Raw genomic sequence first — 15,474 nt, forward strand, 5'->3', positions numbered from 1 at the left:
TCATACGTGTATCCCTCCTAGCCCTATCCATGCAAATCAACCGCCACATGTCTTAGCTGCTAAACTGCCTTTTTTTTTTAGATGACATAACGGTCTCTTTGATTTAAAGTCAACCAAATTAAAGAAAAAGTAATGAAACAATAAATATTTTATAGGAAACCGAATCAAATTTCTCATTATTCAATCATTCTACGTTGGAACAAACTCAATTTTCAATAAATTCAAATTTTTTACAAGTAAATAATTTCAATAATAAAATATAACTTTTAATTGCTTTCAATATATATAATATAATATTTTAAATTGAAATTTACAACATAATCTAGTAAACCAAATAGATTTAAAAACCCAATTCTACAATCATCAAACCCAATAAATCAAAACGGACTCTAAAAAAAAAAAAAATCGTTTTGTAACTGAAGTTTTGGAGATTGATAGAGTTTTAGATTGTGAATTTCTTTTTCTTTCCCTTTTTTGGTCGCTGAAGTGGTTGATCCAAATTCGGTAAAAAAAAAATCTAATAGCGAAAATTATAATATGAAGTGACAAACACTAAAAAGTAAAAAATTTAAAATGTTTTCCTATGCAAATTTTAGTTTTTGTTCATATATTGAAAGCAAATTATAGTTTTACAAAAAATAAGCCCACGTTTTCAAAAATATTGAATAATCCCTAAAATCAAGTTGACAAAGATAATTAAAGATTTAATTATAAAGATTTTATTATATATATTGATCACTATTGGAACTCGGAATCCCTAAAATCAAGTTGACAAAGATAATTAAAGGTTTTATTATATATATTGATGACTATCGGAACTCGGAACAGTTAAATGCATGTAGAGAGGTCGGACTATAGCCTCGTCAAAACTCAGTATTCAGGTTCATCCACTAGCGCGCAACCCTGATTTCGTGTAGATAGGCCGAACAGAATAACATTCGGTCCCGTCGCAGGGGATCCAACTCAACTGATTTGATGGGGTTAGTGGGGCAACAGACTCCTACACATCCGAGATCGTGTCCACATGGTACCGGTGGAAAATTAAATGACCGCCTAACGATGGAAAATAGCACAATACATCTGTATGTACGGCTTCATATGATAATGACAGAGTGTACCAGTGCAGGACGGTGGTTATGCGTGAGCACAAAAAGTAAAAAGATAAAGGAAAGAAGGCATGAGCCAATCAGACCAAGTTCACAAATACACACTTTGAACCTACACTTTACTGGATCTCAGGACATCAATTGGCACCGTTTGTAGGAGCGAAGAAGATCTTTTCGTCACCGGAGTTCTCACCCTCACTATACCCACTGAGATCCGTATGGCCAATCACGGTGAAAACCATACCGGAAACATCCCAAACGATATGAGTTCTACTTAGAAAGGACCACAGTTCTCATTTTTCAGCTCTACCACCTCGCTGATTCAACCATCTATGTTATTCAACCCTTTGCCAAACTCAATAGGGACCATGCCTCAAACCATCCTATATGACCATGAGCTACAAAATATGGCTCTACAACTTCAAAACACTGCTCATTAGTTAGGGCAGATGCTGCAACAAAGGGGACTCAGTACCCTATTGAGCATACCACCAGTGACCGAAATGTTCAATGTCAATGAGTCCCAACCCATACTAAACCACCAAGCCCCTCAACAGAGCAGCAGGAGGACAGGCGATAGAGACAGAGAAGCTAACAGAAGGAATAAACCTATGGCCAAAGCGAGAGGCCAAGTAGTAAGGGAGCTTATTGAGAATAATGGGGCTGAAAGCTATTCTTCTGAACCAGCAGAAAGGTCAGAAAGTGGAGAGTTGGAGAGAAACTGCAGCCTAGAGAAAAGGCCAAGGAGAGAATAGGTAAATGTAGATCAAAAGCTGAAGAGGTCGAAGGAGCAACTACTAGCAGAGCTGGAGGCACGAGACAATAACAGCCCCTTGCTACCAACCTCATCCCCATTCGTGAGATGGGTACAACAGGAAACCATCCCAAAAAAATTCATGATATTGACAATGGCCGCGTATGACGGCACGAGGAACTCCTGGGAGCACGTCTTGAACTATAAGACGTTCATGCAGCTGCAGGCCTACTCGGATGCTTTGATGTGCAAAGTTTTCCCCACCACTCTTACTGGGCTAGCCCGAGCATGGTTCAACAGTCTAGAGGCTAGGAGTATTAAAAGCTTATGGATCTAGCCAGTGTGTTTATCAGCAGGCTCATTGTCGGGGTCCTAGCCGAAAGGAAAATAAGTTATTTAGAAATAGTTCGGCAGAGAAGGAACAAATCTCTGAGGGAATATGTGGCTAGGTTTAACTCGGAGACTCTACAAATTCTCAAACATCTCCCTCAAGTTGTCTCCGAGGTCATCCAGAGAGCGAGTCTTGAGCATTGCCTATTGCTTAGTAAAATAGGCAAGGAGGCAGATGAGGGCCAGGAAATGGGGATCCAAGGCATCTGGGGTTCCTTCAAACATCTTCTCACAAAGCATCTTGGCTGCCGAAGCCGGCAAAGACTCACAAGTCACCTTGGCAGCATTCAAGAACTTGTTATCTGGAGCCGACGATAGCTGCTCCATGACTTTCTTCCCCTTATCTGCAGAGAGGGGAAAGGCTATCCTTGTAGGCTCCGTAGTACGAGCCCATTTGATAGCCTTGGCTTCAGTAGCAAGCTCTGAAGTCTGGGCCCGCTTGCTGGCTACTCCTCCAATCACTACGACCCCCACAACTTGGAGAGGCGAGACGTCCAAAGGGGAAACTCTAATGCCCTCCTCTGAACTGCCCCCGGCAGACTCGCTGAGTGCAATGGGCTCCTTGGAAGCTAGTTTAGAGCAGCTGAAATCTTGGCTGGAGCTGGCATTTTAGCATGAACAGACGTCCTCGAGGTTGCTGACCGAGAACCCCCTGCTGCAGGCACCAGCGCCAAAGTAGGGGTAGTTAAACAGTTTGCAGCTACTGGGTCTATTGCTTGAAAGACCTCTCGGATCACATCAGTCACTGTCTTATTAGTCTTAAAAGCTGCCAAGGTCACTCTCATGCTTTTCTGAGACAGGAAAAAGTTCTTTGGGAGCTTGATGTTATCCATAGAAACAGTAGAAGCTGAAAAAGAGATGTCAATCCAATTAGAATTCAAAATAGCAAAAAGAAAGTCCAACAAGGAGGAAAAACAGAAAACTAATAATATCAGCTTTCCGGCAGTCCCGAAGGTTGGATATGAACATGCATTTCTCGACATCATACTTCTTCCTTACAGAGGTCAGTCGAAGAAGGTAGATTTAATCCAACATGGTCAACCTGGAGAAGTCGTTGTAGCCCTGAGGGACTTCCCCCCGAGAGAGATTAGCATCTCTGTTGATCCCTGAGCTCTTTTTCAACTTGACAACCATAAAGGTCTCAGCGCAGCCTTTTATCGAGTCCTTATATCCGGCGAAGATAGATAACCTTGCTCGAAGACCAAAGTAGTAGAACCCATGGTTAGACTGGACAAGGCGGAAGAAGGTAGAAAGCAAAGCGATAGAGGGGGCAAAACCCCAACATAAACAAACAAACTCAAAACAGCACATAAATAGAATATAATTGGGAGACAATATATGGAGAGTCACTTTGAAGTGATGGAAGACCTCGATTTATAGGATTATGACTCCTCTTTCTAATGAAATGATTGTTCTTCCCAATCCACCTCCTGTGGGCTTAATAGATGTCAAGCAATAGAGAGGACAAAACCCCAACATAGACAAACAAACTCAAAACAATACATAAACATAATAGAATTGGGAGACAATATATGGAGAGTCACTCTGAAGTGATGGAAGACCTCGATAAAGAAAAGGGTAAAAGGAAAGGTCAGTTCGAAATCGTGCTGGTTGACAAAGAAGACCGAGCTGCGCTCTTGCTAGGCCTCTATTAAGCCTGCAGGAGGTGAATTGGGAAGAACAATCCTTTAATTAGGAAGGAGAGCCCTAATCCTATAAATCGTGATATCAGCATAGTCGCTAGTGAAGAAATTGGAAAGGGAAGAAGGGGTAATGGAGAACACCAGACCTACGACATCAAGGATTCTAATTGAAGCCATAAGAAGAGTAACATATACCTTAAATTGAGAAAACAGAGATTACAAAGAAGAAGGAGAGCTAGATAGCAGAGGCAACGCAAGAGGAAGAACCGTGAGTGAAAGCAAAAGTGTAAATTTGAAATGGATAAAGGCAGGGAGAAGACATTTTGACAAAAACACCCTTAGAGCCGCGCAGTCATAATTGGAGTTTCGAGATTTACCCCTCATTAATCATGGAATAATTAACAAGCGGGTAAAGGGGCACTTGATGACTATTGTGCCTCGGATACCCAAGAACAGCTAAGCCCATATAGGAAAGCCATACCGTAGTCTCGTCAAAACCCGTTACACGGGTCCATCCATTAGCGCATGGCCCTGACCTCGTGCAAATAGGCCGAACAGTATAGGACTTAGATCCGTCATAGAGAGATCCAGCACAACTGACTTGATGAGTTAATGGGGCAATAGACTCCTACACATTCGAATTGTATTGACGCCGAAAAAAAATTAAATGGTCGTGACGATGGAAAATGGTATAGTACGTACGTACGTACGATTTCGTATGATAATAACAGAGTGTACCAACGTAGGATAATGGTTATGCGTTACTAAAAAAATAAAAAGAAAAAAAATAAAGGAAACATAAGTCAACTATATTAAATTCACAAATACACGCACTTTATTGGATTTCAGGGCATTGTGTATAATTGGAAAAATATTTATTTATATACATGATAATTATAAAATACAAATAAATAAGTTTTAAAAAAATTCACATATTTTATATCTTAGAATCGAATTGGTCCATGGCAAATCAATTCTATCTCAAAATAGGGGTAGATAATAAGGTTTAACATATTCCATTAGTTATTTTTTAATTAAATTAAATTAAGAAATTTCTACAAGGATCCAAATAGTAATATGACCGTTAGATGTCCAATCTCGATTGTCGCCATTAAAGTCAATGCCCGGATTCTGTATTTTCGAAAATGGCAGGTCCGCTGATGCTAAGAAATTAAGAATTAAGAATCGTCCGTTGGAGTAAGATTACAGCCCTTTGATTCTCTATTCTCCTCAGATCCCTATAATGGTGATGGCCAACCCTCAGCACGCCCGAGTGAAACCGTTCGAGTTGAGGTTTTGGTTTCACTTAAATACAAGCAATATTTAATTTAAACTCAAAAAATTAATTGGGTTAAATTAATTTAAAATTTTGATTAAATTTTTTATTCATTGGATTAGATTTTAAATCTAAAAATTTTAATTATTTTAATTCAATTAAATTTTAATAAAAAGAATAAAAAAATTAAATTAAATTAAATTAATTAATAATAATAATATATTATTTTCAATAATATAGAGTTGATTAAAATATTTTAATTAAATATTAAAATACGTAAAAAATAAAAAATATATTAAAAATTTAAATCAAATTGAATTTAATCGATTTAATTTTTAATTAAAATCAATTCAATTCGATTTTTATAAATATAAAAATTTTAATTTTTGATTTATTCAATTCAATTCAATTTTAAATCAAACTGATCAAATGGTTTCATATTAAATACAAGTATATAGTTATTTTTATTTTTCTATATATTTTAACTAATTTTATATTGATATATTCAATAAAAAGAGTTTAATTACTTTTTATTAAAATCGTAAATGCACACATTAAAAACATTTTCAGCGATTTTCAAATTTTGCATTTTCCTTTCCAAATGGTACATGTGTAAAAAGGTTTTATCCTTCTTGCACAAATTCACTTTAAACAAATTCCAATTGAATCCATTAGTCCTATCAAATCACAATAATGGATCATTAAACTGTGGGACCCAATAGCTTATCAGATTGAAGAAGAGCATTACCAGAGAAAGTTCCTACTTGTTATATGCTTAAGAGACAAGTAATGCTTGAGACCATTAAGATGCCAACACATAAAAGAAAACATGGATTGAATCAATAAACAGAAAAAGAGGGCATTGATGCCCTAATTCAAAATAATTAATTTATCACATCATAACAAGTATAAGAAAAAAGAAAGGAAAGTGAGACCAAACAAGTCATTCACTATCTCAAGAACAATAATCAAAAGAGCAAGTTTAATCATATATAGATACAAACCCAATTGAATCTCACCTCAGCAATGATGTACAACAAGAGAACTCTCTTCCCCCTTGTCCAACAGTTCTTATCTGTTTTTTTGTCATCGAAAATATCTCTTCATTTATGCTTACTGATAAAGGAAACTCTGACATAGGAGATGACAATCACTCCACTAATCTAATCTTGTATCCATTTTCTCCTTTGCATGTAGGGAACTGGAGGTGAATCTTTTAGCTGTATTTTAAGGTTTTGAATAAAGAGATGAGTTCAACTATTCTTCTGGATCATTTTTTTTTCTGTCAGTCCTATTCATGGTTTGTTTCAGCGAAATTGTTCTTTGGATCTCCCACCTTGTTTTCCATGTCAGTTGACTCCTTCAGGGACTCGATTTCATTGCTTGCTGTACGACTTCTTCTGTTCCTTCGGTCCTGATACAAGGATTGTATACATCTGTTTATGATTCTTGATAAACCATGTACCATAATCAACATAGCAGCTTAGAACAGACTTTTGAAATCCTTCATTGCCATAATTGATTCAACAATTAGAAACATTAACAGACTAATGCACAAGAAGGAAAAGCATAGAAGTGCACCCCAAGCCCAATCATATCATAATCTCCACCACAGAATATAGTCACTGCAGCTTGCATTTGAAGACAGCTAGCAATAAAGAAATAGGCCAGCACTTGGACAAGTATGTGCACAGTAACTGTGAATTGTCCTCGAACAGTAAAACCAAGTGATATTTCCCTTGGTGCTAGACTTTCCCAAGTCATCGTGCCTACTTGAACATCAATAATTATACACACTTTATGCTAATATATTATATGGCTGAAAAGTTTGAAAAATCCTAAATTTAGCATGCTTTTTCAGTTTTATGTTGTGCTTTTATTTTCTCAGTTCATATCCATGCTCACATGACATTTAGAAGGAAGATAAACGTGGAATCGAAATGCCTTCCTAAGCCCTAATCTCCACCAAATAGTGGCATTTTGTGAAATTTTATCCCTCAGATTTGCTTAAAATGTTTTTTGAGATTCAAATTATGCAAAACCATGTCTTTGTGGCTCTTGGGAGTTAAAGAGGGACTTGCATCACTTGTCTATTTGTCTACATTGAAAGTCCACCTCAATGCTTTGTAAACATGGGCGCACACCCCCCAAAACAGTTAGATTTCATTAAAAAGAAATTGAGCAATTTACATACAAAATTACTAAAATTAGAAGTATAGGATACAATTATAAAGGCAAGCAAAACTAAGAATTTTTTAAACCAGCCGGTCTATTATTTCATAATATTATGAAAGGGCTTGTAACTCAAAGACATTCCTCTACAGATTATGTTAAGAGATGAACTTGTGCCACCATAAGTTGCCAACCAGGCAATTTTTATTCAATAAGAAATTCAGAAGACTGCAGTAGAGAAGGATTCACATTTCACAAAGTAAATAATTGCCCAAGAGATCAATCCTAGTTGGACATGAAATGCTATCAGAATTTTAATAATACATCATAATATGAAGGACCATTTACCCTCTATGGAAACAAAAAGGAATTTGATGAATTTACAATTAACATGCTGAAAATGCACAAGCAGAAAACAACTTCATACCTCACGAAATGGGTACTCATCTGCTTCAAGCATTCGCACAACCTGACTCATTTTGGGTCTCTTTTCTGCATCAGGATCAACACACCTAACTGCAGCTAAAAGAGCATGTTTTAGAGCTCGTGTTGTTGGCTTAACTTCAAGATTTGGGTCCAAAACTTCCTCAGCTCTCCTTGTCCCCACCATCACCTTTAGCCACTCAACAAGATTGACCTGTTATGTGCATTTAAGATGCTCAGAAAGGACTCTTGCAGGAAACAGTTTATTTGCTCTTCATTAGTACAGAGAAAATCCTGAGGAAGTGTATATGCAGTGTCAACAGACACTGGATTAAAGAATTTTTCACCTCATTAGCAGGCCGGGCATAGTCCACAGGGTCTCTTCCAGTAACTGCTTCTAGCAGCAGTACACCAAAGCTGTAAATGTCACTCTTCTCATTTAACAAGCCAGTATTTGCATATTCTGGTGCAACATAACTGATCCCCGACAAAAAAAGAATCAATCACAGATTCTTTGATATTGTTACATAAGAATTAAAGAGAAAAAGAAATCCACACATACCCAAATGTACCCATAACTCTAGTTGTGATGTGGCTTTCTCCTGAATCAAGGAGCTTGGCCAGTCCAAAATCAGAGACCTTAGCATTAAACTCATTATCGATCAAGATATTGCTTGACTTTATGTCTCGGTGAACAACCTTTGGTTCAATTGCTTCATGCAAATAGGCAAGCCTGCAAAAGGATTTTCAAAACAATTTCTTCATCCGTATACAGAATCAGAAAGTGGGGCAGGGGGAACCAAATTTCACTTCTACTTTCAAAATTACTCAGAGCTTAAATAAAATCTCAAAATTTCAAATAATCGAGTTTTTCAAATAATCGAATTGAAGCTCCAATATAGATAATGTGTTTAAAGCTTATGTATAAAAGAGAAAATTGATTAAACTATTTAAAAAGCTCCAAAAAAAAAATTCAAACTCTTCAATACTAGCCATTTATGAGATAGGGGTTCAAATAAAATATATAAATTGGTTGAGTATAGATTTGAACTTACGCCTTAGCAGTGCCAACAAGAATTTTCATGCGAGCCTCCCAAGTAAGTGTACCATGATGGCACATTGCTCCATGTAGCCATTGTTCTAAATTGCCATTGTTAACATATTCATACACCAGCATCCTATACAATCAATAGCACAATCTTGTAGATAAAATTTTAAAATGATAATACGAGGCTATTGATGAAATATTAGAGGAGATATGATATTATCAATAATAATGATATCATAAAAGCGAAAATGGAATAAAGTAAAAGAAGCATACCTGTGTACTCCTTCAATACAGTAGCCAAGAAGCCGCACTAGGTTCTTGTGACGAACATGACCAATAGCCTCCACTTCAACCCTAAATTCTTTCTCCGCTTGTCCCCTAAATCCCAATGTATAGCAAATTATTAACTGGTTACAATTCAATACAGTAAAAATAAGAGATAAATGCCTTTCAAGCAGTCTTACAGATTGTTAAGAAGCTTCTTCACTGCAACCTCAGTTCCATTGATTAGCCTACCACTATAAACAACCCCATAACCACCCTCACCAATTATATTCTCTGCAGCAAAACGGTTTGTTGCAAACTCAAGATCCCTAAGAGTAAACCAGTGGCCCCATCCAAGATGGGAAATTTCTGGCAAGCCAACTAAGGGGGAGGCTGTCACAAGTCCTGCATATGACAATGAAGATTGCTTCCTTGCAGTTCCAGAGCTTCCTTCTTCCCATGAATGTGAACTAAATCCTCTTTCATGGTGATAAATTGAACTAGTTTGGCTGATGTTATCAGGATCACTCAATTTGCTCCATCCCAAATGAACTGATGTCTTTTCTGAATTCTTGTCTGTTGATTTATCATGGACTGTGAGGAATAAACTTTCAGGGTGATCATTCAAACTCTGAGCCCCAACCCTGTCAACCTTGATATCCTTTGACACATTTGGTATTTGAGAAAGTGAGAACTTGTCCACTGATCTTCTAGTTCTCCGCCGAAATGTAACCCATAAAGACAGGATACAAAGAATCAAAATTATAAATGCTCCAACAGATACTCCAATTAACACCCATAATTTTAAACCCAAAAATGATGTCTTCTTTGATAGTTCTGCATTCAGATTCTCAGACGACATCTGGGATCCTCCACGGTCAAAATTGTATTAGGTGGTCGTGCTTATATGCCAATAACTCGACACATGCCCACCTGGGTACCAGAAAAATGTCTTTTAACATGAAATGCCACAAATTACTAAAACAAAATTTGAATTTTTGAGGCTCCTACATGGACCTGAAAGTTTTTATCTCAGCCCTGTAGCGATGAATAACAAACGTACCCCTACTAAAATTCTGTCCTACCAATTCAATTCAAATATGAAGGAAACAAAATGTAATGAAAAATCCATTCCTTTCAACTTCAACAAATTAGATTATTCGCTCAAATCCATTTCTATTTTTGGAAATGACCAGACAGAAAAGAGAGCATCTTGGAGATATTCGAACACAACATTATGACTGACAATTCCATTACTAATATGCTGCATCCAGAAGAGATGGGAAATGGACGAAGGCATGAAGAAATAAACCAAAACACATTTCCACTATAACTCAACAAATAAATTCAAAGTTCAATGAGAGAGCAAACACAGACTCATAAATCACAATTCACAAATCCTTGAATAGGTAAACTACGAGAAAAAGGAATAAGTTCTCAGGGAGCATCACTTACGATCCAAGTAAGAGACAAATAAAGAGAAATGTGAATGCTTAAAAAATGGAGTGAACAAAAAGAAGAAGAAGAAGAAGAAGAGGAAGAAAAGAGGAAAAACTTAAAAAAAAAAAGGAAAAAAAAAAAAAAAGGAGGAAGAACTCCACCTTTGCAGCGATCCAAGGGTATAAGCTTAGCCCCCTTGATCTTCTTCCTCGAACACCCACAAAAGCAAAGAAAGGGCTTCTCTTTTTGGATGCAAGTGAGATTCAATAAGCATAGATGGGCCGATGTAGACCTCAGTCTTCAAATAACGCAAACCCACCAAAACCCAGAAGCCTCCAAAAAGCACAGTTGCAGAGAGGAGTACTTTAGAAGCACAGTGGCTGCTGTAGTGGGCCCAAAAAAAAAAAATTCGGCCAATGATAAAAGAAACGGCAAAGAAAGCCAGACGAAAATCTAATGTTTCAAGGGAAATGTGGAGAGAGAGAGAGATTTGTATATCAAAATGAAAATTTTGTGGGAAAAAAAGCAGAGATGGATGAATGGTCAGCAGGTCTTGTATGTATGTAGAGAGTAAATAGGGACCTCTCAGAAAGCTGGAAAAGGAAGCTTGGTTTGCAATGGAGGAAACTACAGAAGGAAGAGAGAGAAACAGTAAAGGAAAAGCAAAAATGAAGTGAACACAGATGGCATTTATATATATATTAACAAGTAAAGGAAAATATATAAAATTGAAAAAAGGGCAAGGGCAAGTGCCAACAGGCAACAGCACAAAAGCAAAGCAGGAGAGAGTCAACCCAACAGCACCAAGAGGAGGAGGAGGGGAAGACAAGCCAACTCCATGATCCAAATCTTGGCTTGCTTGCTTACAACTTCTATTCACCAAACTTTCCTTTTTCTTCTTTGAATAAATTCTTTTCTGACATCGCTTTTAACTTGAGAAAAATCTTCTCTTTTTTCAAATATATTATTTAATTATATTTATGCATTATTAAATAATATTTCATTTGGAAATATTAATGATTTATCTATTTTAAGAAATAAAAGAAATGTATAAAAATTTATTGAATTAAATTCTTTCAAAACAAAGTAGAAAAATATTCTTCCTTGGCTTCCACAGAAAGTTCGCCAGGTTTTACTAGAGCCCTAATAAATTTTGAAACCAGAAATCTTAACTCATTTTACTAAACAATATAAATTAAACTTATAAATATTCGAATCAAAATCAAAATAAAACAGACTTGGGTTTATTTGAAGTCAAAAAAAATTTTTGACTGATTATTTGAAATCAAAATCAAAATAAAAATTTTTGACTGAATTTAAAATTGCAATAATAAAATGGGGCTGCATTCAGAAAAGAAATTGTTAATGAGCCTAATAAAAGCCCAATTCATTCAGCCCAATTTTACTGATTATTATTATTATTATAGGTTTAATGTGATCCAATTTATCGAGATAATTTAATTTTACCAATTCATAATCAGTTAGAAACAATCTTTTGAGGATTTGAGCAAAATGTCTTTTTTTTTTTATATTGACTGAAATTGATTCATAAATATTCATTCAGCTGAGAGTATTGGAGTGTTTTTAACAGAAGAGAGTATCGAATTTTATCAATTTAGATATATAGTAAATTAAAAGAGGAAAGAACACAGCAGGCCAGCCGAATTTCAAATCGATGTCATCTCTTTGGCTACTTCTGAAAATTTCATTAGAAAACTAATTAATTTTGTTTTAACAACTAATAGAATTTATCTTCACAGTAATTGGTGATTTCTCAAGTTCAAATCTCACTTGATATAAAATTAGTTTTAAAAAAAAAAATTCACAAGAAAAAGTATATGTGTATATATCTACCATCAACTCGTTAATCCTTCTAATAATAAAATTGCAAAATATGTATGAGTTCCATCTTCTGAATTGAATTTTTCTCATTTCCCAGATGGGATCATAGCATCATTGATGGTTCTAAGTACATAAATTAGTGAAGAAAATGAGACTAACAGGACTTCAAGGTTGCTGTTTTGGGAGGAAGGTTTAGGGGACAAAATCATCAGCTGGAAGAAGATGAAGCTGCTGCTGTGATGGATACAGCATGTCTGCACTAGGCTCACACTGGTTGTTAATATCATACGGAGGAAGCAAGAGCTCCTGAGGGAAGCTTTGATGGCTGATGCTCGTCATGGAAGATGTGGAAGCCAGAAGTGAATTAGGCGACAAAATTGCTGCAGCAGCATAGTTAGCTCGAAGTGTAGCCGGACATTGATGGTTATGTTTTCCTTCATAGGTTGTGATCACCATTGATGGGTCTTGAAATGATCTCTCTACGCGTTTCTTCACTGTGCACTTCTGACTGGTGCATCTGTAATAGCTTCTGCAAAATATACCATACTAAAACAACCCATGGAGATTCTAATAATTTCTATGGATCTATGATACATTTAAGATATAAAAATAGAAAAAGGCTTTGTAAAAATGCATTGTGAGTGAATTATTTAATGGAATAAACCTCGGATAAGGACTGTTCTTGACTGCCTTTTGTCCGTACTTTCTCCATCTGTATCCATCTTCAAGATGATCTATCTCACTCTTCGTCAAGAAAGCGAACCTTGCCTCTCTTTCCTTTTTCTCCTTCTTCTTTTTCTTGCTCCTGGAACATATCACCATTTTTTTAAAAAAAATAAAAAATAAAGCTTAAATTAAATAAGCACAATCAGATCTTGATATATGCTAGGGTTTGCAGCTTCTTGTGATATATATGCGTATATATACACTCCATCCATCTTAATTAATTAGTGTACAGAAGCAGATACGCCATTAATTCAAAGAATTGATTATATGGTGTACTGTGAGAGCCTAGAGATAATACGCAAAAGCTCCAAAGTGCCATATCTCAGTCTCTCTGTCCAGGAAAATAAGTGAGCCTGCATCTATCCGAAGAAGCAGAAAGAAGAGTAGGACGCTTAATTTCTAACATTTTTACTATGAATTTAGCAAAGAGAATCAAGAGCCAAGAACTTACACTTTGTTATTAGAATTTTCCTTGGCATCCTCGTATTCTTTTGGCTGCTGCTTTTCTTTGCTCTTGCCTGCTGCTCCTTGTTGGGTCGCTGCATCATTAGATGGAGAAGATATTGACGATGAATCTGGCGTTGATGTGTTTTCGTCGGCTCCTGCTGGTGCACCTATTTCTCTTGAAAAGTAGGCTTGGATGGGACTAATTACCTCAGATGAAGAACAAATTGCAGGCATACAAAAGGCTCTTGATAAAGTGTTGTAGTCCATGGATAAGCTCTCAGTGAAGCTCATGTATAAGGGATCAGATCCTTGTATAGTTTGTACCGGCGAAGGGCCATCGTTCAAGAATGGAAACACTGAACCAGCTGGGATCCCTCTCTGCTCATTATAGTTAAATGGATTATATTGGAATGGATTTTTCTCTTCGCTTGACATAGAGAAGAGAAGAAGGAGATTATATACCTCACTGAAAGAAAGCTCTCTGAGAAAAAAGCTACAAGAAGATGCCTTCCTTTGTTCTTATAGAAAATAGGCCTTTTTGTTAAGTTTTTGTTTTTCTTTTTCAAGAAAATATCTTACCTACCTTTTTTTAGGGAAAATTATATAATTTTCTCCATTTTAGGAGATCAATATCTTTGTTTAGATGTTAGGTTATTAAAAGAACTCCGCATAAAGTATCAAAACTCAGAAGTTTCTCATATTCATCCTATATTTTTTCAAAAATTATAAAATAATTGAAAATTATTACATGCACTCTACTACACATGTGTTTGCCTTTAATTTTGTCTTGAATGGGCCTGAAAATTGTGGTATAAAGTTTATATATGATGCTTTACAAACCAAGCAACAGTAGTGATAGTGATTTATTAATTACTTATATCATAATTGATATCATGAAGCATGATATGTTTATTACTATTTAATTTAAATATTAATTTATAAAAATTAAATAGTTTTTATTCAATAATTATATAATTGTATAAAAAAACTAACATAATATAGCCAATAGAAATGAAGGATTACTAAGTTTAGATAATTAGCTATTAATAAGTTCTGATTAATGATATTAAAATTATTATTTACTAAGTTTGGATTTTCAACACATAATTTACCAATTTATCTTATAAAAAAAATAGAATTTATAGTGTAAATACATGAATTTATGTAAATTTTATTTTTATTTTATATTATAAATTTAATTTAAATAATAATTATTTTTAAAAAGTATTTATTTAAATTGAATTTATATAAATTTATAAATATATAAAATTTTATATAAGTTCTGCTATCAGTTTATATTATAGATTCATATAAATATGGTATAACGAATCAAACGAGGGAAGGAAAGAGAGGAATCAAGCGATGGAGTCGCAATCAGGCAATGAAGGAGCTGGTACACTGGAACAAGCAAATAGTCAGCATACAGTTTCAATTGGACGCTGAGGAGATTACACGTGTCCCAAGATTGGGCACCGTCTTTATTGCGAAATTGGGTATCAGATTAGCATGTAATTTCTCGTCTCCTTGACAAAAAAGCTGGCACGTGGGAGACCATTTCCAGTTACGCATTGCTGACTGGATCTTTACGTCATTTTACTGTTCTCATATCCGCGTTACCGTTACTTTCCGAATTTTGCGGCACTATTGTTTTCTTGTGTTGTCCAATTGGCTGATGTTTAAAATACATTACAGAACTTTTCATATAAATATTTGATTAATAAAAAATTATTGAATAAGGTTTTTTTTTATGTGGACTTGTTAAAATTTAATCTAAAATATCAACTGTTAATTAGTTAAATGTATAATAATTAGTATAATAAAAAATTAAAAATGAAATGGAGATGAAATGGAATAAAATATTCATAATTATTATTTAAAAAAATGATTAAGAACTAAATGTATTTAAAAAAAATTCATCATTGTTATTGTTAGTTCCTATCCAA

At 35.3% G+C, this 15,474-nt stretch overlaps 2 protein-coding genes across 2 annotated transcripts; both read right to left on the bottom strand.

Annotated features, from left to right (window-relative positions):
- Positions 1-6,012: 6,012 nt before the first annotated feature.
- Positions 6,013-11,421, bottom strand: LOC110609124 (probable receptor-like protein kinase At2g42960). The gene is made up of 8 exons (XM_021748482.2): positions 10,678-11,421; positions 9,277-10,009; positions 9,086-9,190; positions 8,820-8,942; positions 8,327-8,497; positions 8,112-8,241; positions 7,769-7,978; positions 6,013-6,583 (listed from the first exon to the last, which is right to left on the bottom strand). The coding sequence occupies exons 2-8, from the start codon at positions 9,936-9,938 to the stop codon at positions 6,461-6,463; spliced, it is 1,524 nt and encodes a 507-aa protein (XP_021604174.1). The 5' UTR covers positions 9,939-10,009; positions 10,678-11,421; the 3' UTR covers positions 6,013-6,460.
- Positions 11,422-12,369: 948 nt separating this feature from the next.
- LOC110609125 (WRKY transcription factor 71) lies at positions 12,370-14,142 on the bottom strand. Its single transcript, XM_021748483.2, has 3 exons — positions 13,536-14,142; positions 13,023-13,163; positions 12,370-12,887 (listed from the first exon to the last, which is right to left on the bottom strand). The coding sequence occupies exons 1-3, from the start codon at positions 13,964-13,966 to the stop codon at positions 12,551-12,553; spliced, it is 909 nt and encodes a 302-aa protein (XP_021604175.1). The 5' UTR covers positions 13,967-14,142; the 3' UTR covers positions 12,370-12,550.
- Between the last annotated feature and the right edge of the window lie 1,332 nt (positions 14,143-15,474).

Source organism: Manihot esculenta, chromosome 2, assembly GCF_001659605.2.
Source record: "Manihot esculenta cultivar AM560-2 chromosome 2, M.esculenta_v8, whole genome shotgun sequence".
NCBI lineage: Eukaryota > Viridiplantae > Streptophyta > Magnoliopsida > Malpighiales > Euphorbiaceae > Manihot > Manihot esculenta.

What these genes read in the sequence shown, in the direction of transcription:
- LOC110609124 (XM_021748482.2), bottom strand. Translation starts at nt 9,938, where the DNA reads ATGTCGTCTGAGAATCTGAATGCAGAACTATCAAAGAAGACATCATTT. An exon ending in AAGAAGCTTCTTAACAATCT is followed by an intron (nt 9,191 to 9,276) that starts GTAAGACTGCTT and finishes ATTGGGATTTAG; the next exon opens with GGGACAAGCGGAGAAAGAAT. An exon ending in CTTGTTGGCACTGCTAAGGC is followed by an intron (nt 8,498 to 8,819) that starts GTAAGTTCAAAT and finishes ATCCTTTTGCAG; the next exon opens with GCTTGCCTATTTGCATGAAG.
- LOC110609125 (XM_021748483.2), bottom strand. Translation starts at nt 13,966, where the DNA reads ATGTCAAGCGAAGAGAAAAATCCATTCCAATATAATCCATTTAACTAT. An exon ending in GAAAATTCTAATAACAAAGT is followed by an intron (nt 13,164 to 13,535) that starts GTAAGTTCTTGG and finishes GATATGTTCCAG; the next exon opens with GAGCAAGAAAAAGAAGAAGG. An exon ending in AAGAACAGTCCTTATCCGAG is followed by an intron (nt 12,888 to 13,022) that starts GTTTATTCCATT and finishes TATATTTTGCAG; the next exon opens with AAGCTATTACAGATGCACCA.